This window comes from Budorcas taxicolor, chromosome 2, assembly GCF_023091745.1.
Source record: "Budorcas taxicolor isolate Tak-1 chromosome 2, Takin1.1, whole genome shotgun sequence".
NCBI lineage: Eukaryota > Metazoa > Chordata > Mammalia > Artiodactyla > Bovidae > Budorcas > Budorcas taxicolor.
Window position 1 is genome coordinate 72420086 of NC_068911.1, and position 25904 is coordinate 72445989.

Sequence of the window (25904 nt, forward strand, 5' to 3'; positions counted from 1 at the left end):
GAGCTTATTAAATACTTATTAAAAGGATAAATGAAGCAGATTCTTAAGTCCTGTATGTTATGTAATTTAGAAAACAAGACATTATTTAGATTTATTACTGAAGAAGAAATTGGATAGAAGCCCGTTTGAGAGTGGACTCAATGTTAGGATATATTAGGAGGTATATTGTATCCTCCATTCTGATAATGCATAAAATTTAAGGGGGGGCGTGCATGCATGCGGCCTGTGTATCTTTATCATCTGGCATTGTCATGTGCTGAAAGAAAGACCTCTCTTAACCTAATTATTTTGAGATTCCCCATTTTGTTGCACATATAAACAGTTTACTCCCTTTTATTGCTGGGTAGTATTTCATTTTATGGATCTAGCTCATTTTGTTTGTTCACTCACCTACTGATGGATGTTTGCTTTATTCCCCAGTTTTTTTAACTATGATAACTCAGGCTGCTGTGGATATCCATGTACAGGTCTTTCTATGGACTATATTTTGATTTCCCTTGGGAAAATACTTAGTTGTAGAAGAGCTGGGTCAGATGGTAGGTGTGTGTTTAACTTTTTAAAGACACTGCCGAAACAGTTCTCAAGAGTGGATTCTCCACCTTCATCAGCAGTCTACGGGAGTGCTGTTTTCACTGCCACTTCCAAGTGTGACGAGTACTGTACCAGTGCTTGGCGTGGTCAGTCTTCTAAAGTTTAGCCATTCTAATAGGTGTGTAGTAGGATCTCTTCATGGTTTTAATTTTCATTTCTCTAATTAGAGACATTTAGCATCTTTTCATGTGTCTAACAGCCATTTGTTTATCTTTAAAAATCTTGTGTCAATATCTTATTGAACTGTCTTTTTATTACTGAGTTGTAGGATTCTCTTTTATATCCTGAATGTGTCCTTTGTCAGAGGTATGTGTTGTGATTATGTAGTCTCTCATACTTTGCTTTCCTTTTGGTTTCTCAATAGTGTCCTTTAGAAAGTTTTAAATTTAGAGTTTTAAAAGTTTATTGATTTATTAATGGTTTGTGCTTTTCAAATGCTATTTAAGAAATTCTTACCTCAAGCCTGCAAATATTTTCTTTATTTTCCTCTTTTTTCCCCAAAGTTTTACTATTTTGGGTTTTACACTGAGAGTTGCTTATATTTTAAGCTAATTTTTGTGTGTGGCCGTAAGGTAAAGGTCAGTGCTCATTTCTGTTGTCATTACGGATACATAGTTGCAGCCTTATTTGTACAATGAACTGAAAACTTGTCAAAAGTTTATTATAATAAAAAGTGTTTTGGGGAGGGCTCAGAAGAATAAACTCAAATTATTTCCCACCTAAACCATACACCTATTGATTCTTTCTTTCAAGCACTTTCTCTATGCTTATGTATGTATTTGTAATTATTACCATAAACATGACTTTGTAACCTATTCTGTTTAGCTTCAGGTAACATTAGTCTATTTGTTTTCATATTATCATCTAAACCTCATCCAAGGATCCTTGTTTCACTGTTTTTTTCCAAAAGCACTCACTAGTTGTTGCTTTCTTTTTTTTAAGTTTGAGCTCAATTCTCTCCTTTTTCTTTTAAGTCTTTTTTACCAAATGATGTTGAATCATTGTAGCACATCTTCCCTTTCAAGTCTTAATGGATCTTTTTAAAGAAATTTTTTCCCCCGTATTATGAAAGTAATACCTGTTCATTAGGGAAAATTTGAAAAATACAGAACATTATAAAGAAGAGAATGATTACCCATTGAACCATGACTTGAGATAAGCACAGTCAACATTTTGGTGTATTTTCTTCTATTTGTTTTACTCTGCATACATATTTTTTGTTGTTCCAATTATACTATATATGCAGTCTTCTGCTTTTTAGTATTACATTAGAACCATTTTCTCATGTCATTAAAAATCCTTTATAAATGACATTTTAATAGCTACATAATATTGCTTCTGGTGGTTATCCCACTGCAGTTTATTTAACTGTCTCCCTATCATTGGGGATTTAATTTGGTTCCAGATTTTTGTTATAGAATTAATGCTGTAAAGACTGGCCTTATACAGAAAACCGTCAACTTTCTCATTTTATATGTCAGATTCATAGATGTACAATGGGTAGATCAAGGGGTATGACTACTTTGAAATTTTGGAAACATTGCCAAACAGCCCTGTCAAAAGAGAGTGTATTCCCAATAGCAGCGAAAGAAAGTCGAAGGCACTGTATCCTTGTGAGCATTTTGTAGATTAAAAAAAGTAGTAATTGGATTTTTAGTTTGCGTTTCTGCTCAGCCGAATCTCAAAATCCCCAGATAGACAAAGTCAGAGAGGGCATGAAAGACCCTTTGATTGTTACAGGATGTCCAAGCTCAGTAAAATAACTTACCCCTAATAAGAAATTGAAATTTCTATTATTACCTGAAAGAATTCACACTATGTCCCAAAATGTGTGTTAGTCTTAACAAAGCAAGCCTAAGGCTTTCCCTTGAAATTGAAAACTTTATTAAAATAGCAAAGAAAAGAAATTAGGTTGTTCCGAACGTATTTGTTCTTAGTGATTACCTGCTGCAGCCCGGTGATTATTATTCCCTCTTTTGAGTGCTCTCAGATCCTCCCTTAATACTGAGATGTGCAGGAGCAGCCTCTTCACAGCAGTCTCTTTCCTCTCCTTTCCCAAGTTCTCCCTAAAAAGACAGTGCGCTTGTTCTCGCCTTTGCTCCTCCTCTATAGCGGCGATAGGAATCCAGTTGCTGGGTGTCCCTACCAGCTTTTAGGGAGCAGAAGCAGGGCATCTGCGGGAAACATTTCACTTATGAGTATCCAGGGGGTTCCACTCTTCTGAGCGCTCAGCCAGACAGAGATGCCCAGACAAGCCTGGAACTATATGTCGCCTTCTTCCATTCACATCTCTGCTCCAGGATCTGTTGTCTGTTGACATGGATAAACAATATTGTGCCCCTTAAGAACTGTAAGCCCAGTTTCAGACAGAGCTTAGCAGAGCTCTCAAGTCTAGGGCCAGTATCATCAGGCTTGCCTGATTCCAAGGGGAAATCAATGCTGGGACCTCTGTTTTCCCACAAAGGCACTCGGTGCCATGTTTCTGCTTCAGATGGGGTCCTGGGGTCTAACGTCTGAATGACTAAGAAGCAGTGGGGTGAGTTAATGATGGGGAGCCCACTCTGAGCCTCCTTTGCCAGCTTCACCATCTTCCCACCAGGGCAGCAAGTCCTCTCCCTGTCCAGCCTTCAGAGAACTGTGGTTTTGGTCTTGGCACAGTAGACACACAGATCTGGGCTAATCCCACAGAAAGATATTCGGAATTATGCATTGGTCTTTAGTAAATCTGCCCTTGTCTATTTTAATGTAAGAAGCACATAAAGGGACATTGACATTCCTTAGTCATTTTTTCCCTTTCTTGTGAGATTTGAATTTTCTCTACGATGAGCGTTTACTTGCCAGTTTATTTTAGGAAATATGAAGTCTGGGAGTGACCTCAGTTTTGTTACTGCTTCCTGCATAATCTAAGCAGGTCCCTTTTTCTCTAAGTGTGCGTGTTTAGGGAGAGGATTCTGAGAATGGAGAGTCGCAGGATGGGATAAACATTTGAAGGTAAAGAAAGAGGTGTTTCTGGTCCCAGTATCTGAGATAGGAATTGTCTTAAGGACAGCAGAGTAGACACCTTCAATGAGCGTCAGCTTGCTCACATGTAGAGTTTCTCTCCAGCTCTGAAGTCTGTGACTGGTCATAAACCCACTGGGCACAGTCTGTATATCATTTTGTCTCTCTCCTCCCAAGACTTGTGTTGCCTACATGTGTCATATATGTAAGCTGAATGATTTTCTCTGTTTGCCTCATTTAAAACTCACTCAGATAGATTTGATCTCATCTTCCCAGTTATATATGGTGCTTGAAATTTAAATAATTATGTTTGATGCATGTTTTTACTCTGTTATTCTTGTCAGTAGATAGGGAGGGCAAGGTAGGAAAGGATCCAACTCTTCTCTCTGATTTGCTTTCAAGAACTACCCATTAGAATATTTTAGAATTGCAAATTCCTTGAAATTACTATTCTAACATTGAAAAGAGCTTATAAGAACGTGTGTTGGTGATCACATTCAAGATACCGAAGTGAAACTAAATCAAGTCTTTATGTGTCCCAAGCAAAGCAAGACTGTCATCACAGGCACCCTTATTTCTAGCTCTACAAAATCCTTAAGAGTGGGAATCTTTTTTTCATCCATAACCAATCGGAAGCATAAACAACATTCTGGACACAGGAGGTTCCTAGAACAAGCTTGAATCATCAACAGCCACCTTTGGTACCAGCTCCAAGTTTTCTAAAATACACAACTGTTTGGCAGCCAGCTTCAGGCTCTAGTTCATAAAAAACCTTTCGGGTCATTTTTAAGTGTTTTTATTAATGGTCACAGCAACGGGCTGAGAGGAGATCAATTTGCTGAAGCACAGACAAAAATGAGTATTGTATTTTTCCCCTCCTAGTTGGCCCAGTAGGAGATCCTATTAGTGTTCTAAAAAGTTATATAATTAGCATGGCCCCCGCTGCTTCCTCACTTGGTGAGCCAAACTGGTTTTTAATGTTCAGAACACAAAACATGGAAATGCCATCTTCATAATGCGCCATGCTGTCTCTAATAGCCGAGAATGTTTCTGATGACAGATCTGTAATAACAGTGATGATGAGAGTCACAATTACACAGCACTCTGAGCTTAGAGCACGCTTCCCTCAGGCCTTCGTGAGTCCATGGAGACCCTCGATGGTGAAGAGTATATAATATGAATGACTTGACGGGGGGTGGTGCGTGGGGGGTCTTCTGGTGCAAAGGAGAGTAAGTCGTCAGAAATGCCGGTCAGGCCATCAGCAAAATGAGTGCTTTTGTTGTGTCTCGTTCCTCAGGGAATTCCCCTCATCTGGCAAGTGGGATTTTGTACCCCAGGCGTTGTTTCAATCTTCTGCTAAGCCTCTTTACGTTAACATAAACCATGATCTTTGATTGGACCAAATGAAGTGGAGAATTTAAATTATTCATAAGATGAAGGGTGGTAGGATGGGTTATCAGGAGAATTCTCAGCTCTTCATGGATTTATTTCATTTTCTGAAGGTCATCCAGGACTCCAGAGCAGCCTGTTTCCATCTCTTCAAACTCTCAGATGGAGAGTGTCATTCTCCGCCTCTCCATTGATTCAGCCATCCTGGGATTCTGAAGGAGGTGCAGAGGCCTTTCCTCCCTGACCTCTTGTTATGTATTGGGTCTTGTGGTTAGAATCTACTGTAGAGGACCCCATGGAGGATTGGATGCCTGCACTGCTCAGGTGAAGGGTTAAGAAAGAACAGACCTCAGAGCAGGGGCCAATATCAAAGGCTAAAGAATAAATTTATTATTACTGTTGTTGATTTTTAACAAATACTGACTAGAATGCTTGCTGTGTACCAGGCACTCCATGCCTTCTTTCTTCTTAGTTACCTATGAAGTTGTTAAGTCGCTCAGTCATGTCCGACTCTTTGCAACCCCATAACTTTCCTTCCAAGGAGTAAATGTCTTTTAATTTCATGGCTGCAATCACCATCTCCAGTGATTTTGGAGCCCAGAAAGATAAGGTCAGCCACTGTTTCCAGTGTTTCCCCACCTATCTGCCATGAAGTGATGGGACCAGATGCCATGATCTTAGTTTTCTGAATGTTGAGCTTTAAGCCAGGTTTTTCACTCTCCTCTTTCACTTTCATCAAGAGGCTCTTTAGTTCTTCCTCACTTTCTGCCCTAAGTTTGGTGTCATCTGCATACCTGAGGTTATGGATATTTCTCCCAGCAATCTTGATTCTAGCTTGTGCTTCTTCCAGCCCAGTGTTTCTCATGATGTACTCTGCATGTAAGTTTAATAAGCAGAGTGACAATATACAGCCTTGATGGTACTCCTTTTCCTATTTGGAACTAGTCTGTGGTTCCATGCCCAGTTCTAACTGTTGCTTCCTGACCTGCATACAGGTTTCTCAAGAGGCAGGTCAGGTAGTCAACTTACACTAAAGCAGTAAACAGCAAATAATTTGCAGGATGTACTGTATAAATACTTCTGAAGAGTGAAAACTCTCCTATATCCAGCCTGACCTCCTTTATTAAATTTTCACCTAAGTCAAGAGATCTAGAAAGCTAAGTCAGTCCCAAACACTTGTCAAAGATCAACTGACCTGGTTTAAAGACCAGTCACTTGAAAAAAACAAAAAAACACAGTAAAGGAAATCCTTGGGTATATTTTTTTATTAGTGATTTTTAGATAAGAAAAATGCATGAAGCGTGCAGTCATACTAAGTCCTTCACTTTATGGTGCAGTAACACTCGTGGGCTTTTTAAATAAACATTCTCAGCATATTTTTCAAAATCACTGAAATTCTGAGTTATGGCTCCAAATGGTTCCACAATTCACACATGAAAATCAGTTTTATTATTTGATGATTGTACAGCATGTGTTTGAGCATAGGCCAGCAACTGTTTTGAGCATTTGGAGTAAGGTTACTAGATTATGTTACACAATCTGCTTTTGAACCTTGCCCTCAGATATGCCATTCATGGAGGAGGTGGTGTACACCGTTGAAGTATAATCTTCGTGATTCAGCCACGGGTCTTTCTAATTTTGGTGAACTGAGTGGATACTTGGAATTTTCCAATATGGATGGTTTGATTTCTAGGTCAAGTCATCAATGCCATTTTATTTAATTTACCTAGGATTGTTGAGGAGAAGGCAGTGGCACCCCACTCCAGTACTCTTGCCTGGAAAATCCCATGGACGGAGGAGCCTGGTAGGCTGCAGTCCATGGGGTCACCAAGAGTCGGACACGACTGAGCGACTTCACTTTCACTTTTCACTTTCATGCATTGGAGAAGGAAATGGCAACCCACTCCAGTGTTCTTGCCTGGATAATCCCAGGGACGGGGGAGCCTGGTGGGCTGTCATCTCTGGGGTCGCACAGAGTCGGACACGACTGAAGCGACTTAGCAGCAGCAGGATTGTTGAAGGGATGGTTTCTTTCTGAGACATTGTAGTGAGTGCCATACATTAGTGCTCCAGAGGCCAAAAACAGATTTAGTGTTTGCTAATGTTTAATGTAAATGTTGACTTTCAAAGATTTGCCAGGATCCAGTAAGACGGAAGAAGGCATTACAAGGTGGCTGTTTTAAAGGCCATTTTGTATTAATAGTAATAGTCATGCATTTAGAGCAACAGGCGGGTTTTTGAAAGGGCATCCAGGGAAAGCAGATAAGACCAAGGTTCGGATTTCCATTCTCCTGCCCATGGTGATCTTCAGATTTAAAAAGAAAATCAATTTTGTAAAATACCTATAAACATTTCCAGGTATTTGTGCTCACTTTAAATCATATCATGCAAATAATGAACTCCTTCATTTCAGTCCTGCTAGTGCCAGGAATTGGAGAATCACTTAATGCAAGTTTCAAAAACAAGTGTTTTGGGGTTTTTTTGGCCTTGAGACAGGTTTTGGATTTTTTTAATTTTTGTTTTCACATTACTCTGAATAAAGGTCCTGTCCTAATCCAGCCTCCTGACAAGTATGGCTTGATGTGCTCTAATATACATTTATTTCTTTCAGATGCCCATCAGCAACCTATCAAATGCTTAGTAACAAGGTTATTTTCTGTGCATCTGCGTATTTTATAAATAGCCATTTGCCGAAGTAATTTCAGAAATGTCCAACTTGAGGATTTATGCTGTCTTTGCCAAAGGGTCATCCACACTAGCTTGTAAATACATTTAATTATAGGCCATTTCTCTGAAATGGATCAAAAAGGGGAAATACTTGCTCAACCTCATTTATCATTAAATTTAATTGTCTTCAGATCTCACCTGTGGAAAAGCCAAGGAGAGAACTGTGCTTATGTTTCTACCCTAGAGGACACTGCTGTTAACATTTATTATTCATTATGCCTTTATAGTTTTCTCCTTTATTGGATGGGTATTTTATTTTTATTGAAGTATAATTGACATACATTATATTAGTTTCGGGTGTGCAACATAAAGATTCAGTGTTGTATGTTTTGTGAAATGTTCACCACAGTGACATCTGTCACCGTACATAGTTATAGAATTTTTTTGTGATGAAAACTTGTTAAGATTTATTCTCTTAGCAGCTTTCAAATATACAATAGAGTATTATTATTTTAAAACTTTTGCATTAAAGTATACTTGATTTACAATGTTGTATTATTTCTGGTGTACAGCCGAGTGATATCAGTTTTATATATATATATATATATATATATATATATGTATGTATCCTTTTTTCATATTTTTTTTCATCATGGTTTATTATAAAATATTGGATACAGTTTCCTGTGCTATGCAGTAGGATCTTGTTGTTTATCCATTCCATAGATGAAACTTTGCATCTGTTAGTTCCAAACTCCCAATCCAATTTTTCCCCCTTGCTATCCCACCTTGGCAAACACAAAGCTATTCTGTATCTCTCTGATCCTGTTTCTGTTTAGATAAGTTCATTTTTATCTTAGTTTAGATTCTACATATAAGTGATGTCATATGGTATTTATCTTTCTCTTTCTGACTTTACTTTGTATGGTGATCTCTGGGTCCATCCATGTAGCTGCAAATGTCATTCTTCTTTTATATTGCTGAGTAATATTCCATACAATACAGTATTATTGACTATAGTTGCCTTACTATGCATTATACCCCCATGGCATATTTACTTCATAACTGGAAGATTGCCTCTTTTGACCCTTTGCCCATTTTCCCCACCGCCATCTCTGATGATCACCAGTCTTTTCTCTATATGCATGAACTTGTGGGCTTTTTATTTGTTTTGTTTTTCATTTGTTTGTTTCACTTATTTCTAGTATAGCTCTCCCTGGATTGGGTTATACATATAAATCAATAGGGAAATTACAAGCATGCTTCTTGCTACTTTTGTGATCATCCATCTAAGGTTTAAAGAGTTTTATTATCGTCTGCTCACTTTACATTATTGCAGCTCTTCTAATGTTCTTATATGTCTGCTCCCTTGATTAGTAGCACAAATTCTTTATAAAGCTTTTAAGCAACAAGTTATCCTTTCTCTGTTCTGAAGCAACAGAGTTCGGTGTTCAGCTGAGCACGTGTGCAAGGTTTTGGCCAGCCACAAAGCCTCCTTTTGACCTTCAGACACCCTGCAGCCCACCTCCCTTAAGCTGGTTAGCCAGCTCTCTCGGAGAGGACATAACATAATTCAGTCTCCTATAGGTTCACAGCAGAATGTTACCTCTGCTTCCCACATATGTTTTAGCTAAAGTGAGAGATCTATGTTTCAGCATCCCACAGACCATCAGACTCCTTCCAGTGCTTGTCAGAGTTCAGTCATGAAATCGTCCAGAGCAGCACTTGGCAAAGACACTTTGGGGGTTTCAGGAAGCTGTCTGCTTAAGCCATTAATTTCTCCAGGTTCTCTGAGCTCCCTCTATTGAGGTAAATCATCAGGAAACAATGTCCCTTGGCTGTATTATTTCAGCTCCCAGCAGAAGTGCCATCATTCAGGTAAGATTTAATATTGTGCCTTCAGCACATGGGGGAAAAAAATCCCATCTTTTGCACCACGTAGTTGAAGACATTTATATGAAAAAAAGTTTGTCTTTTTACACCATGGATTTGAGGACATGACTCAGTTTCCCTTATGAAGGGGCTTCCATAAAAAATTTCTCCATGATACTAATGCCAAGGGGAGAAAATGTGCCTTTCATGTTTCCTTTCTGATAAATTAAGAACTGTATCATGCAGTATTTCCTTTTTTGTCTTAGTTGCAAGCAAACAGAGCTAAATTTGGTGCTCATTTGGAGTACTTGACATCTCAAGCATGTGTAATGTCTCTTTCTGTGTTCATTTTAACTAGCTTCTATTATTTTTAGTAATCAGGTGTTTGTTTATATATTTGATTTAATTTTAAAAGTACTTACCATCCTTTTTGCAAGGATTAAATGAACCAAAGAAATAGAAAAGGAGATGCTACCTGCCCATAATAGAGTTTGTAATGGTTTATGCCTTAAAGAAGTAAACTTCCATTGTCTTGCAAATTAACTCATCCTAGAATCCCATAAATATGTTCAGCCCTACCCACCTCCCCATATACTATGTCTGCTACATAAATATACCCACCCTGACACAATGTCTAGAGCCTAATTGAACTTTCACTGAATCCATGTCTTAGAGGTACCTTGGTATTTTTATTGTATAATTGACTTGGCATGTGGATACAAGATCCTGATTCACTGGAGAGAGGTTTCTATCACAGAAACATAGATGAATCTGGGCTTTTTGCAGTAAATCCTAGGATACTTCAAACTTTCGTATACAATTGTTGATGAAGTCTGCTTCTTTTATCAGTGGTCCTGTCATCAAGAGAGAAGTCGCTCAGTCATGTCTGACTCTTTGTGACCCCATGGACTGTAGCCTACCCGGCTCCTCCGTCCATAGGATTTTCCAGGCAAGAGTACTGGAGTGGGTTGCCATTTCCTCCTCCAGGGGATCTTCCCTACCCAGGGATCAAACTCAGGTCTCCCACATTGTAGGCAGATGGTTTACCATATGAGCCACCAGGGAATTCATAAGGTACACACAAAACCCTTAAGTAAGAAATGCATGTTAAAATGTTCCCTGTTACTAAACATGTGAGCTCCAGGGGACTTTCCTGACAGTCTAGTGGTTAAGACTCTGCACTCTCTCTGCAGGGGTTATGGGTTCAATCCCTAGTCAGGGATCTAAGGTCCTGCATGCCCATGACGTGGCCAAAAAGAAGTGAATAAATAAATAGAAATGGTTTAGTCCAATCCTTTGATAAAATGGATGAGGAAACTGACTTTTAGAGAGGGGAACTTTGAGTAGCCAAGATTGCTTTAGCCCATGAAAAGCAGCACTGTGGCTGGCAGTTTAAAGGGGATTTGGAGCTGGAAAAAACAAAAAAAAATGTGAGCTCCAGCTTGCCTGTGTTAACTGCTGTCACCAGCCCTGCGCATGAGCTGGTTTTTGTGCGGTCACTCTGTCTCCCTTTTGCCCAGTAGGTGAAAATGGGTTCAATAAATACGTTCACTGGGCATTGTGAATGCTGCAAAGAACTGCTACCCAGGAAATAGTTCCATAATCTTGACAGGAAGCAGAGCCCTTACACAATAACCTGTTTGCTCATGATTTACCACAGCTCAGATGTAACACAACTGATTTTGTATTGTCTACGTCAAACATTTTTCAAATTTGATGTATTCAGCTCTGAAGAAAATATGGCAGAATGTTACCACTTTAAAATTTCTTGGTGGTAGGTACGTATGTGTTTGTTTTAGTACTTCTTTGCATTATCCTATATGTCTGTCTTGATTTTTGAAAGTGTGTACTGGAGAAAACAGGATCAAACATGTTTCTTTACATTGGAGAGTGGATCAGGTAGAGGGGAGGAAGCAGTGTATCTTCTTCTTGGCGGCATGGAGGTTTTCAGGAGGTTTCTGTGAAAGAAGCACAAAACCTTAACCCAGTTTGGATTATTTCCAGATGAAAACTATTTTTTGTCAGTGGCAAAAGGTGGTTATTTATCATTTTTGCATGTGATTTATTCATGTGTCAGCATGGTACAGAGCATCAGAAATTTCGGTATGCAAGGCTCTGCAGATACAGCTCTAATTTAAGTGTCTGCTGTGTGGAATCATATGTAGCCAGACTCTATGCTTCCTGCAGGCTGCAGATCTGAAGTGTTCTTTGGGTTGTTGCATAGCCGGTGTGGGGCGGGGACGATGGTTCAGTCTGTAGCCTGTGGTTCTAGTTGCAGAGAAACCTCCAGACAGCCATCTTGTAAGGTCACATTTTTGAATATGTCAAGATAACTTTCTTAAAGAAAACCTTGTGAGTGAGTATGTGTGTGTGTGCACTTGCACGTGTGCATATGTGTGTGTGTGTGTGTGTGTATACACATCAGGGCTCTTGGTTTGTTTTTTTTTTTTTTTCTTTTTCGTTGTTGTTTAAAGGAACAGTGTGACGTCCTCATCTATCTGACAGTGATCACAGGCTGTGTATGCTGTGGGGCTTCACGTAGACTAGATAGAATTCTGGAGGTTACCAACTTATGCTTTCTAGGCCATTGGCATATTTCTGGGTGCCTGGAGGTATAATGCTGAAAGGTATTTTCACTTTCACTTTGTAGGACACTCACAGATCCAGAAGGCTCTTTTGAGGCAAAGGGTTGGGGGAACGGGAGGTATAGAGCTCAGTTACTGTTCTCACACTCCTGGAACATGTGGCTTGTGGTGCATGGAGATACACTGCTGGAGGAGAACTGATTTCAGGCAGGGTTTGGGACTCAGGGCTGGTGGGCACAGTGGTGACTCTCCACCTTTGTTTCTGCCACCACATCAGTCCTGTGTGAAATGTATCCATACTCATCAGCAACACCTCTCATCGCATGCAGTCATTCTTAACTAGGGGCAGGAGTGTACTGGGGTGAAAAAGTGTATTTCTTTAGAGATTATGCCTCCATCTCCTGCCTGCAGTTTGAGAACCACCAGTGGAGATTAAAAGAGCAGTCATCTAGGAACCTCAGCCCCTGGTTTGAGTGTCCTTTGTAATGGCTGCTAAGATAGGGCTGATGCCTAGTAGGTGATCAATAAGGATTTAAGGGGTGTTGGGTGAATTAACCAGCTGTGTAGTCTTAAGCAAGCCACTTAATCTCTTTGGCTTCTGTTTCCTCACCCGAGGAATGAGGGAAATGGACTCGATGACCTCAAGGGCCCCTTTCGGTTGTAAAATTATATGATTCTGTGATTGGACCTTTACCTCAGAGGAAGATTAATTTGACAGGAGTATGAAGGATGGATAGAGTGAGAGCCAAGAAAGAGGGAATGCTCCTTTATCAGAGTTAGTCTAACATTTCCTCCTCTGTGACTGTTGTTAAAGCACACATTTACTTTGGGGTCTTCCGGGTGGTTTTACATAGGTCAGCTCTCATTCTCTTCATTCTCTGGGAAGATTGCAAGCTCATTGAGGACTGGAAGCATGGCCTACTGCTCACCTCAGAATTCAGGGCGTCGTGACGCCTGTTTGTGTCGTGAGGGAGCCGCATGGTGCTGTCACTCAGCCTGTGTAATCTGCGAGGGGAGCTGAGGAAACTGCGCACGCGACCGGGAGGAAGCTGGTGAGGGTCTGGACCAGGCAGTGAGCTCAGGTGGGTCCAGCTGGTCTGACTAGCTCCCTGGCAGCCCCTGCCCTGGGAAAGCCCAGAGGCTGGCCACAGTAGACTTCCCTTTTCTCTCCCTGATTCTTCAGTTACTGGCCTTACGTTGCAGGTGTCCTTCATCTTATCACTAGTGCGGCATTTTTTCCCATCTCAGGAAGTACATTTTCCTTCCTGGGCTACACATTCATCTACCGAGGCTTGCACCCTTACCTTTTAAGGCCCTTCTCCCTTCTGCGGCATCTTTCGTTTTAAGTGGAGTTTCTCTGTATCTGCATGGTGTCTTTTTTGGTCATTAAATCACTTGTTCTTGTGTGCAGCAGATAATGGTGACCTGCCCTCAGTCAGTAGTAGTGGAGCTTTAGAGAAATGGATGATTGGAGGAGCTTAAAAAGGGCATAGCCCAGAGGTCATGGTAGGTGGATGATGACGGTGGGCACAAGCAAGTCTTGGAGGATCATGCTAAGGATTTGGAATTTTGCTTTAAGAATAAAGGGATGGAAATGGAGCCTTTCAACAAGGGAGTGACAAGATCAGGTTTCCAGGAAACGAGCTGACTGGATCCTCTGGAGACCATGAGCTTGAACATGGAGACCAGTTAGGAGCACCTGCAAATCAAGGGGCTGGTAGAGCCTCGGGTTAAGGGTTGTGCACTGGAGAAGATGACACGTGCTGTTGATTAAGTTCTAGGCTTAGTCTGGATCTGCTGTCAGACACCTGTTTTTGCACATATCCTTTACCCTTTCTAAGCCTCCTCCATTTCCTTGTCTGTCCAGTAATAGGGGATAAGAATCATCCCTGCTTCAAGGGTTGTTTTGACCATGGAATGAAGTAACGATGTGAAGTACCAAGCATGTACCGGCAGGTTGGAAATACTGTTAGTTATTTTCCCCATCTCACAGCTGAGCAAAGTAGAGGCCAGACGAGTAGAGGGTAGGTTCGAAGTTGGACTTCTCTCCACCATCCGTGGTATTTCGTCATCCATGCCAGCTCACCTCCTGGTGTGGAGAGAGTCTGTGTCTCTTCCTAAACCCGTGGGAGAGGACTTGAGTCCAGTGCCAAGAGTAGGAAAGAAGCTGAATGTTGTCCCCAGTGATTCCCAGCCCGACATGTTTGAAAGGTCCCCCTCCTGCTCCCGATAAGGGGAGACACTCCAGGAATGCCAGAGTGTGTGGCTCTCTCTGAACTACCTTGGACACCAGCAGCTTTGCCCTGACCTGGAATCTTGGGGAAGAGTAAGGAAGAAGAGGGCTGTCATTGGTCATGAACATCCCCTGTTGCTTAGAAGAGAGGGGCCACATCTGGATCCTGGGAAACTGTCCTTTCTGCCGTTACAGGGGCCCTGAGTGGTGTCACCCCAACTGTATCCTTCCCCCTCAGAGCTTGAGGAAATGGTTGGCTTTCAGCCTCACTCCAGAGCACCCTGTGGTGGAGGGCGTGCAGCGCCAGTGCTCAGAGTTTATGATGCCCTTTGACAGCGAGTGGTCTTTGGGCTGCTCAGCCTCTTGCTCAGATCTGACTCTTGGGGCTCACGTGTCCCTGAACAGTTGCTGGCATAGGCTTAGAGACATTACCATGCAGCCGAGGGATGCATATAGTCCTGAGCTGGCCTTTTAGTTTGGGAGTCCTCCAAGAGCAATAAGTCTTTCAGGCTGTCTTGACATGGTAAATTAAGAGGTGCAGAAAAGTGCTACCCCCTGTAAAATATATACTTCAGCTGTCCAGGCCTCCTACACCTCCCTCATCAGGAGGGGTATGTGTTCACTCCCGTCTGTCTTCACCACCCTGTTAGCCAGCTGCCTCAATTAAAGTGTTCACTATGTCCCTTGCAGATGAATTGAAAGAGCAAAAAGAAAAATACCAGCCTGTATCTTGGAACTCCTCACGTTGAATGGATGTGGAAAAATAATATTTAACAAAACTAAGCCCCGATCCTACTTGACCCTAACCCGCTGGTGCTGGTTGCCCCCTTTCAACGGAGAATATGTTTATCAGCTGGCAGAGGCCCTGCATCTCCCTGTTTCTTGGCTGTTTTTTTAATATACTTCCTGCCATACTCATTTAAAAGTGCCTGCAATGGTGCTTTCAGATTGCTTCTGAGAGTATAAATTGATGCAACATAAATGAAGAGGAATTTGACAGTATCGGTCAAATCAAATGTGAATGCATATATCCTTTGACCAAGCAGTTTGCTTCCAGAAAATTTATTTTTATACTCACATATTTGCCAAGGGACCTAAGAACAAGGTTATTCATTGAAGCGTTGTTCATAATAGTGAAAGACTGGAAACAATCTACTCATAGAATGGGAACTGGTTAAAGACGGATAGAGCATACAATTGAATACTCTGTAGCTATAAACAAACAGAAAAGAATGAGAAAGCTCTCTGTGAACCAATGTGAAGAAATTCCAAGGTATATTATTAAGTTAAATAAAAGGCAGGATGCAGAACAGTGGATATAGAATGCAGTTGTCGTCTCCCACTGTATTAAATAGGCTAGTGAGCACACTGTGTATTCACTAGTGCTTATGTAAAACATCTCATGAAGCGTACACAGAAAGCCTATAGCATGACTGCCTCAGTGAGGGGGACCAGACAGATGAGCAAAGGGAGTTGAGAGGGCTAGATTTCACAGAATACCCACTGAACCTGCCTGTTGCTTAGTCACTCAGTTGTATCTGACTCTCTGCGACCCCGTGGGCTGTAGCCCACCAGGCTCCTCTATCCATGGAGTTCTCCAGGCACGAATACTGAAGTGGTAGCCATTCCCTTCGCCAGGGGTCTTCCTGACCGGGGATTAAACCCAGGTCTCCTTCATTGCAGGCAGATTCTTTACTGTCTGAGCCACCAGGGATGCCCATACTATACCGTACTTCTTGATCTTTAAACCATGCCAGCACCTGTTTTAAAAAAGAAATTTCCTGCCTGAGCCCTGTAGGTATTTGCGTTTGTGATGCAGAGGTATTGTGCCTTAACCAATTTAAGAGTTTGTTCTTTGTGTTGTTTGATTATTTTTAGGATTGAAAGAGTTTTTAAGTTATCAGAGGTCACCTGGGTCTTGAAACTCTCAAGTTATTAACGTTTGCCCTGGAAAGTTGCATATAGTTTCTGGCCTTAAATCATACCTATTTTCAGCTTCCCTGAAATTAGGAGTATCCTGTGCCATATCAATTAAAGTAAATGTACTTTCAATTAAAGGTGTTAAATATGAGTCTGAAAAGATTAATTCTTTATAAAAGGATGACCTTCAGTAGTCAGATCCAATTAGGCATTTTTCCAACTATATTTCACCCTGATGGGACAAGTCTACTACATACACTCAATCACTGTGATCTTTTCAAAGGTGGGTATTTTTGGTTCAGAGTTAAAGGAGAATGACTTGTCTAGGCAACCTCCATAACTTGAGCCACCATTGATGTGCATAGAGATTATGGATGTTGGATATTAACTTTGTGGGATTAATATTTAAGAATCAGAATATGCATGATGATGTTTTGGTTACAGTTCTTATACCTCTCTTCCATGACCTTAGTAGTAAGGTCACTCAGTTAGTTATGTCTGACTCTTCTTTACCCCATGGACCCCAGAGGAGCTCACCAGGCTCCTCTGTCCATGGAATTCTCCAGGCAAGAATACTGGAGTGGGTTGCCATTTCCTTCTGCAGGGGATCTTCCTAACCAAGGGATCAAACCCAGGTCTCCTGCATTGCAGACAGACTCTTTACCTTCTGAGCTACAGGAAAGTCCTTGACTTAGTAGAACAAAATAACTTAAGACAGTCTGATCAAAGGAAAGAGGAAAGGAACAGTGGGATACATTAGCATCAAACCTAATTGATTTCTCATTTTCTCCCTCTGTCATTTCATTTTTTATACACCATAAATACTTGCTTTCCTGGTGTTTTTTTTTTTTCTTATTGAATTGTTTTAGTCCTAATTCAATCTTTGCTGATACGTAACACACAAGACCAAGGCTGTTAAGTAAGTGAATGCTTACTGATCTTCTCATGGTAACATGCAAAATGTTGGGGAATACTTTGTTTTCTCTCAAAAAGTAACGGGAATCAAACATTTCTATTTGCAGTAGGTATTTACAGTATAGAATTGTTGGTCCTCACTCTGCCACTCATTACCTTTGTAAATTTGGAAAAGCCATTGAATGTGCTCATCAGAAGTGGGAAACAAGTAATACCTACTTTGCATGTCTCAAAGATTGATTGCTGGGATCAAATGAAATCTGTTATCAGTATTTCTCAAAGGGTGGTCCTGTGATCCCTGGGGGGGTCCTTGAGACCATTCAAGGAGCTTATGAGGTGGAAACTATTTTTATAATGATATTAAGAAATTATTGGCCTTTTTCACTGTCATTCTTCCACATACGTATGGTGGAATTTCCAGTGGCTGGCTCCATGATATGTGATATTGCAGCAGATTGAATATGAAGGACAACATATACTAGCTACCTTAAGCCAGACAATAGAGAGGTTTACAAAAATAGAAAACAATGCATTCACTGATTCGTTTTTCTTTTAGAAAGCAAAATAATTGTTCCTTTTACGTAAACATGTGATGTGCTAATTATTGTCACTTTCATGTAAATTAATACATATTTTAAAGTGAATTAGTTTTAATTTCCAATACAGTAAATATTGATGGACATAATCAGCACAAGCAAAATCTCTTTAGGGGTCCTTGATACTTTTTAAGAATGTGAAGGGGTCCTAAGACCAAAACATTTGAGAACTGCCAATGGATATGAAAGCACTGTGTAATGTGTGATGACGCTGTCATTTATTAAGAAAATTTAGGCAACATGCACATAGACCTGCCGTTGCAGGCACTGGTTGTTTGTTGCCCACTCCATCTTCAGGGCAGGTTTATTTAGTCCGGGGTCTAAAATCTCTGAACTGTCTATATTATAGTTGCCTGCAATTTCACATGTTGATCATGTTTCTACTTCTTTTTAGTGTGAACATCCACAATTTTCAGTTTTCAGATCCTCAGAAGGTCCTAAATGAAGCACAGCTGTAGCAATTGCTAATATCTGCTGGTCCCATTTTTGTCTCCCAGAGGAGTAATGATAAAATCATGGTGCAGACACCAGAGAGGATATGCCGAGGTTCAAGGCTCCCATGTCGATACCGTGGGCTTGGGCATCTCTAGAGTTCTTGCCCCTTTTCCGCCCTGCTTGTGGAAGGGAGGAAGCTTCCCTAGGCACTAGGAGAAGGGCTTTCTCTTTGTCAGTACTCAGCATTTGCCATCTTCCTGAGCCTCCTCTCACTTGGTATCACAGGGTGTGGTAGGAGATAACCACCGTCAGTTTAGGGAACAAAAAAGGCTCCGAGACTGATGACATCAAGATTTAGGCACGGTACTGAATTACCCAAAGTGCTAGAGTATCAAACTGCAGTATTAGAAGATTTGATCAGACTCTCCTGGCATGGGAAGGAGAATGTTCATGGCTGGGTATTCAGACTGTCTCTGTCTCAGCCTTGGGTACCCTTGGCAACAGAGCAGAGTTGAGTGCATACAGAAATGACCATTTCATATGTCCTGTTGTGGTTTCTTAAAGTTTTTTTTTAAATTAACTTTAATTCTAGCATCTGTTGAGAGTTACTCATAATATTTTAGTGTTCTCATGAAAAATTAAGACCATTTCTAACTCACTGACCCTTATCATGTCTTGATATTAATATGAATGGAAAATTCATATTAAAAAAAATATATATATATATAGCAGTTGCATACATTTCAATCCCAAACTTCCCAGCTACCCTTCCTGCATGGTTATCATAAGTTCGTTCTCTGGCTATGAGTCTGTTTCTGGGAAACTCATATCTTAGGTATTTACTTGTTCCATGTTTCCTCAGTGTCTTTTAGTTTTTTGGTTGCATGTACATATATGTGTCTGTTGTACTTTTATGTAGTCATTTTAAATTGTTCTCAAATTTTGTATATTCAGTGGGCAATTTTGCAACAGTCACAGGTCCTGTCTATTTAGATAAAATTTTTTAAAGGAAACTACATACCTTATTCCAGCTGTTTTGTTGGATAATTTAATGTATAGTGCTGTCATGAAATTACCGCTAAGACTATCCCCTTTGTTTCACTTTTAAAAATAATTTGACAGAATGCTATTTTCCCAGGAAAATATGAAAACCTTATTGAATATTATTTTGCTAGACTAAAAGCTTCTGAAAATTTTAATTACAGAATTAAATTTAAGGTTATTGACTTATTGTAGATTTTATAAAAGGAACATTTATTTTTATAATTTTGTGATATAATCATGTTTGTATAAGGTAAATTCAATCAATTAAATATTTTCCTTTATTATTGTCATAACTGCCTCTTCTAGTTAAAGAAGTATTAGAGGTAACCCTAAAACTGTTAAACGCTATCTGTGTGTCAGTAGCATCTTATAAAAATTGGAATACATTTATTTTGGTTAAACTCTGCTTCATTAGAGTTTAATATGCTATATGTTATGTATTTCAGAAACTCCAGGAAGGAACTTAATGACATACGATTTGAGTTTACTCCAGGAAGAGGTAAGTTTCAATTGAAATTATTATTTTATTGCTACAGAGAGCATTTCAGAAATTGATTATAAGCATGTGGTTATAATTTGCTATTCAAAAACGCATTCTCTAACAATAGAGGAGGGAAGGAAGGAAGGAAGGAAGGAAGGAAGGAAGGATTTGTAGTAATTGCAGAGAATCCAAACCAAACCTACTACTGATTGTATGAATTCTAATGACACGTGCTGCACAGCATACATACACTTATAAATTAAATCTATTAGCTCAAGCATGAAAAGAAGTGCTGGCATGGTGATGCAGGGCCTAAAGGACGTTATGATGAGTGTGATGAGATGCGCACGGCAGTCCTGATTACGGTTGAGCAGCAAACCATGACATCAGACCAAAAGGTAGCATACTTGGCCTCTTTGTTGTCCGTTCTGATTATACGAAGCCTGTGCTGAGCAGAGTCTGGGCTGCTACTTACTACAGGCACCACTAGGAGGCTTGGTAGCAACAAGGCCAGTCTGGCAGCAGAATGTAATTTTAGTATTTTGAGTAGTTACTAAAATAGTGTCAGGGCCAGACTGGTTGCTCTTTTAGTGCTAGGACGCATGGAAGTCATCAAACCATGTCCTGTTTCTAGGTGTCTCTAGCACCTGGCAAGCACCTGGTAATGCAGGAGAATCCCAAGTCGTTTTGGTTAACTAATGGATTCAGGCTTTAGAGATCACAACACTAGTTATTAAACAAAAATCGCTATTTCCACTCTTTAGTTCATAAGAAGAACAGTCAAAAGAAGTGAAAATCAGGAGCTAATGCAGTTACTGTAACAGTTACTGTCCTTGACCTCTGGTTTCAGACTTTTACATGAAAACAGCCTTGATATTTCATTAATCTCATACATTTGAACGTATAACATGCCGTGATTATTTTATGTGTTAGAACTCCATGTCAAATTTGACTTGATTAAATAAGTTGGAATTGTATGTGCTAAAATTTTGAAAACCTGAAACTTTCCTGACTTGATAGCTAGTCAGTCAGTTAATGGCTTGATCTCCTTGCTGTTACCACCTGTAAGAAGACGCAGACTCAAATGCTTACAGGAGCCAAAGTGAATTGTGGGACTGGAGAGTTCTGTCTAAGTACATTCCAGTTCAGTTTTGAACAAACCCTGCCCACCAAACAAAATGTGTTCCTGGGCCATAGGTGGTTATGGACTCAGTGGCCCTGATCTCTAGTCTCCTGTAAGCACAAAGATTCCATGATTTCCAGAGGACTTCCCTGGTGGTCCAGTGGCTAAGACTCTGTGCTCCTAGAGCAGGAGACACAGGTTCAGTCCCTGGTTGGGGAACCAAGATCCCTGCATGCCGTGCTATGTAGTCAAAAAAAATCATCATCATCATGATTTCTAGTATATTTGAATCCAACATATCCTCTTACAAAACAAACATAAAGGAAGACCTAGTGAATTTCCTAACTGGTCTTTCTTTCTGGGGAGCGTCTTTGACAGCTTAGAGTCAGTCTCTGAAATTGAACTGTTGCTGGTTGCTGTTATCTAAAAGCTAGTTTGTCATGATATAAACATGTTGACCAGCCAGTTCTTTGATAAAATCTAACAATTATGTAATAAGAGTTTCAAGTATAGTAAATAAAAAGAACAGATTCTTATTTTAACAGTATTTTTTTTTTTGCATCTGATTGTTTAAGATTGACAGTGGCAGTAAAAATCAACTTTTTCAAAGGAAACAAAGAAATGAGTTTCTGAGCTGAGGATTGCTGGGGATAGAACAGCCCTATCTGCATTACCTGGCCCTTTGTGTTGGCTTCGGCAACCCCGTTTGCCATGGTTAGGTTCAGTCTCTGCTTTTGTTGCCCAGACAAGAGACCGCAGTGCCGACTTCCCGATGATAGCTGGCCCTCCCTGGGCAGCGAGCACAGCCTGTTATTAATAGTTTCAGAAACACCACAGTTGAATCACTGTACTTGTGTGGCTACTGATGCTGTCAAGCATTTCAGATGTTGTTTGCACTCCATCTGTGCATGCATATCACGTGTACTATGTCTCTGCTAGATACATGCCTAAATACACATGGCATCGAATGTGTAAAGTGAACGTATCACATATTTGATCCTCATTTGAGGGCAAACCCTTTGTGTTTATTATGTTGCTGTAATGGTCTAGAAAGCAGAGCTTACATGATTATTTATGATTGCTTAACCTATTTATGCATCAGGAATGTTAGATAGCTTAATGAAAAATAAATTATCAGTTACCTCAAGTTTTTGTTCTAAACTGTTACTGACATATTACTTAACATGCATGAAAAATAACTGCTGAATGGCACACACACACAAACCAGGAACGTTTCCATTTTTGACCAATAAGCACCACCCATTTGCTATTTTGATATGACTCATTCGGTACCCAACAGTCCTGAAAATAGTCAGAGATGCCGCACACTTTAATGATTTGGGAATGTTCTTTGCTTCAGTACTGCTGTAGTGCTAACCCTCAATGTGGCTTTGTTTGATTATTCCATTCTCATCTGACTTCTTTGATTATAGCTCCTTACTCAAGTGTAAGATCTTATTGGTAACTTTAGAGATGGTGGTATCACATCGAGTTGCTTTAACAGATAGTCAGTCAATAGCATGTAACCACTGCCTACTGTATGCCTGGTGTCTATGAGGCAGGCACTTTAATTCAATACGCTGCTTTTCCTGAAGTTTCTAGTGGCATCCAGGAAGATGGAGATTGAGGCTGAATGTTCTAGCCAAGTTCATAAAGCTACGTCATATTCAGACTAGAGCTTTTTATTATGCTGTCCTAGGTTCATGCTATGGGCTTCCCTGGCTTCCCGGCAATAAAGAATCTGCCTCCAGTGTAGGAGCCATGGGTTTGATTCCTGGGTCAGGAAGATCCCCTGGAGAAGGAAGTGGCAACCCACTCCAGTATTCTTGCCAGGAAATCCCGCGGACAGAGGAGCCTGGCAGGCTACAGTCCATAGGGTAGCAAAGAGTCAGACACGACTTAGTGACTAAACAACACCAAGGTTCATGCTATGAGATCATTTTATCTCTCAGAGAATTTTGTAAGGTGTTTCTTGTACTCCTAATAGCGAGGACAAGGTCCAGTATAGTGAGTGAAGTTGCTCAGTCGTGTCCGACTCTTTGCGACCCCATGGACTGTAGCCTATCCAAGTTCCTCCGTCCGTGGGATTTTCCAGGTAAGAATACTGGAGTGGGTTGCCATTTCCTTCTCCATGGGATCTTCCTGACCCAGGGATCAAACCCATGGCTCCTACATCGGCAGGCAGATTCTTTATTGCTGGGAAGCCACAGATAAGCCCACCTTATATGGAATTTCATTGTTTAGTAAGATTCCTGTGTTTTTCTTTTCCATTACCTTCTTTGATTCCATTTCATTGGATGAGTAAAATGATAGAATACCACAGTTTCTCTGAAAGTACAAAGAATATATATCAACTCTCAAAGTCTTGTTGGCAGTTTGGAAAATTGGGCCATGTATGAGGGAGAGAAAGAAGGTGCATTTCAAATGGTCTCTGGTTGCCTCGTCATCACAGCTACCATTTGTTGAGTAATTGCTATGAGTCAGACACCAGGCTAAGCATATTAAAGCCCACTGTGAAAGATAATTGTACCTTCAGCTACGTGCTCATGTTGAGTATGAGTACACACTTACACACACAACACACATCATCACATTTGAAATACAGATTAAGCAGGGAAACCCATTCTCTGATGAAGGCAGCCTTTGGCATAGCAAACTGTAGTTCAGTTTAGGTGGTTACTTGATTCAGAAGCTGTACTTTCCCAGTTTCTTCTTATCTACCTCTAATACAGGATATTTGTGATAATATCAGGCTGCCATGGAGAGCATGTAGTCTCCCTTGTGAAAACATCCAAGTTCATAATGGTTCTTTGAGCACGTGGCAAATTTATCAATTTCCCTTTACAAAGTCTTCAAACAGACTTATCACTATTGTCATGTTCATATATAACCTCTCAATTAAGTAATTTCTGTTATATTCACTTGCTGCAGCCTGTTCAATCTCATCTTTATGAGACTGCTAACCCCTGTCAGTTATTGAGAAGCTACATTCTTTTATTCAACCACATTTTCTAAGAGAATGAGTCTGTTGCTATCGAATGATCAATGTCATGTTAAAGGATTTTCTTAATAGTGTTCATTTAAATAGCTCATCTTAATAGTCCAACAAGCTCACAGGCTGTTTGTACCAAATATAAGGTTGTATCAAATGCTACCTCTTCAACCTTTGCCATAAATTCTAACTCAGTAGCTACTAATGATAGGAAAGGATTGATGGTGGCTGGAATTAACCTTGGCAAGAAAGAAAAGCATTGTCATAGGGACCAGTTATGAGCTAACTTCTAGAGGTGCATTTGAGGACTAATTCAGGAAGTAGACAAAAGGCAAAATTTTCTTGGCTCACCAAAAATGAAACAGTAATTTTGTAGAACTTCTGTTGAACAAAGAACCAGGATGCAAATTGTATGTGGCAAATGTATTTCACATTGCTTCTGATTTTTCCTCCTGATAGAATCTGAATTGTTGAAATACACATGGATGATTTTTCTAAATGAAAAGTATATATATTTTACATTGTACTAGATTGTTAATTTTTGTGTGGTTTCTGATCCACCTTCGTTTCACATTTGGGCAGATACTGCAGACGGCGTTTCTCAGGAGCTCTTCTCTGCTGGCTTGGTTGATGGGCATGATGTAGTTATAGGTGAGTCATTTTTTAATGCATGTAGTGTCTTGCATTTTGTTTATATATCAAATAGAAATGCACTTAGAAACAAAAGTTTTCATAAGGGAATAATTTATTCTGTGAATTTCTGAAAATTTCTTGAATTCTTATCTTTTATGTGAAAGAAGTATATTCAAGAGTTATATTTAATTTTCTGTTCCAAAAGCACTTAATATAATTCTGTCCCATTTGTCCAGACCTGATTTATCCAATGCAGAACCTCACTTACTAGAGATAAAGAATCTAGAAGACTGAAAAGTCTGTGACCTAGCAAGCCCAAGATACTGTAAATTCCATGCACAGAAGTATGGAAACTTCTGAGGTCCTTTCTCTGAGTTTCTCTATTCTTTGGACACAGTTCTAATAAACTTAGGTGATGGACTTCCTAGCTCTTAGAAAGATTCGTTCATTATGAAGTTTCAAGGTTGGATGAAACTTAACCATCATTCAGTCCAGTTCTTTCATTGTGTAGATAAGGAAACAAATTCCTAAAGTGGTTCAGTGGTTTGTCGAGGACCTGCAGCTGGGCTGTGGCAGAACCACCACACTTTGAGACTGTGGCTTTTTCTACTACTTTTTAGCATCAAGAAAAAGATGCATGAAAATTGGGGAGCCTGCTAACTACAGACACACTGATAGGAGCAAGAAATGACTGCTGGCCTCCTGCCAAGGCAGGGAAGGCAGAAAAGCTATAAGAGGCAGACAGTGTCATCTAAGAAAAAGTGTAGCCTGCATTTACCTGGGATGAGGGTGAAGGGATCCATATTCTGCAACAAATTCTGAATTTATAAAGATCTTATAATGTAGCTTATTATCGCATATTTGTAATGATGACCCTAAGTAATTGAGATGAGTTAATATTTTAATAGTGTTAATTATGACATTATATTCATTATATTTTTAATTATATAATTATAATACTATAATAGTATTATGATAAAACTTTCTTTAAAGTCAAATCAAAACCAATTCTTGAAATGACTTCGGCCCCCTAAGTGATAGGTTTTAACTTAAAGAAAAATCACTTTATATCATTTTTTTAAGTATGAAATGCTTTATACTTTGCTTCACTTTGCTGTACAGCTAGAAACTAACACAGCATTGGAAAGCAACTATACTTTGATAAAAGCTAATTCCAAAAAATCACTTCCTTAAAATAATTTCTTCCTCAATAATACTGGAATGTGTCACTAAGTTGGAGCTTGAGGTAGATACACTTGCCCATCAGAATAATTTGTTCCTAGAATCTCTGTAATTTACATCATTACAAAGTGAATTGTTTTATGTAAAAAAGAGTCATAGGGATTTTAGTGAGATGTTGAAATTCTGACTAGAGAATCAGTATCTAAGTTCCTGGTATACAAGTATTCATAAATGTAAAGATACAAA

The 25904-nt window shown here is 39.9% G+C and overlaps 1 protein-coding gene across 1 annotated transcript in view; it reads left to right on the forward strand.

Annotated features, from left to right (window-relative positions):
* STK39 (serine/threonine kinase 39) overlaps positions 1-25904 on the forward strand; it is a 315633-nt gene that overhangs the window by 224658 nt on the left and 65071 nt on the right. Inside the window, exons 15-16 of the mRNA XM_052663494.1 lie at positions 19694-19746; positions 24426-24494. Coding sequence (XP_052519454.1) covers positions 19694-19746; positions 24426-24494 — 122 coding nt within the window. The remainder of the gene's footprint in view (positions 1-19693; positions 19747-24425; positions 24495-25904) is intronic.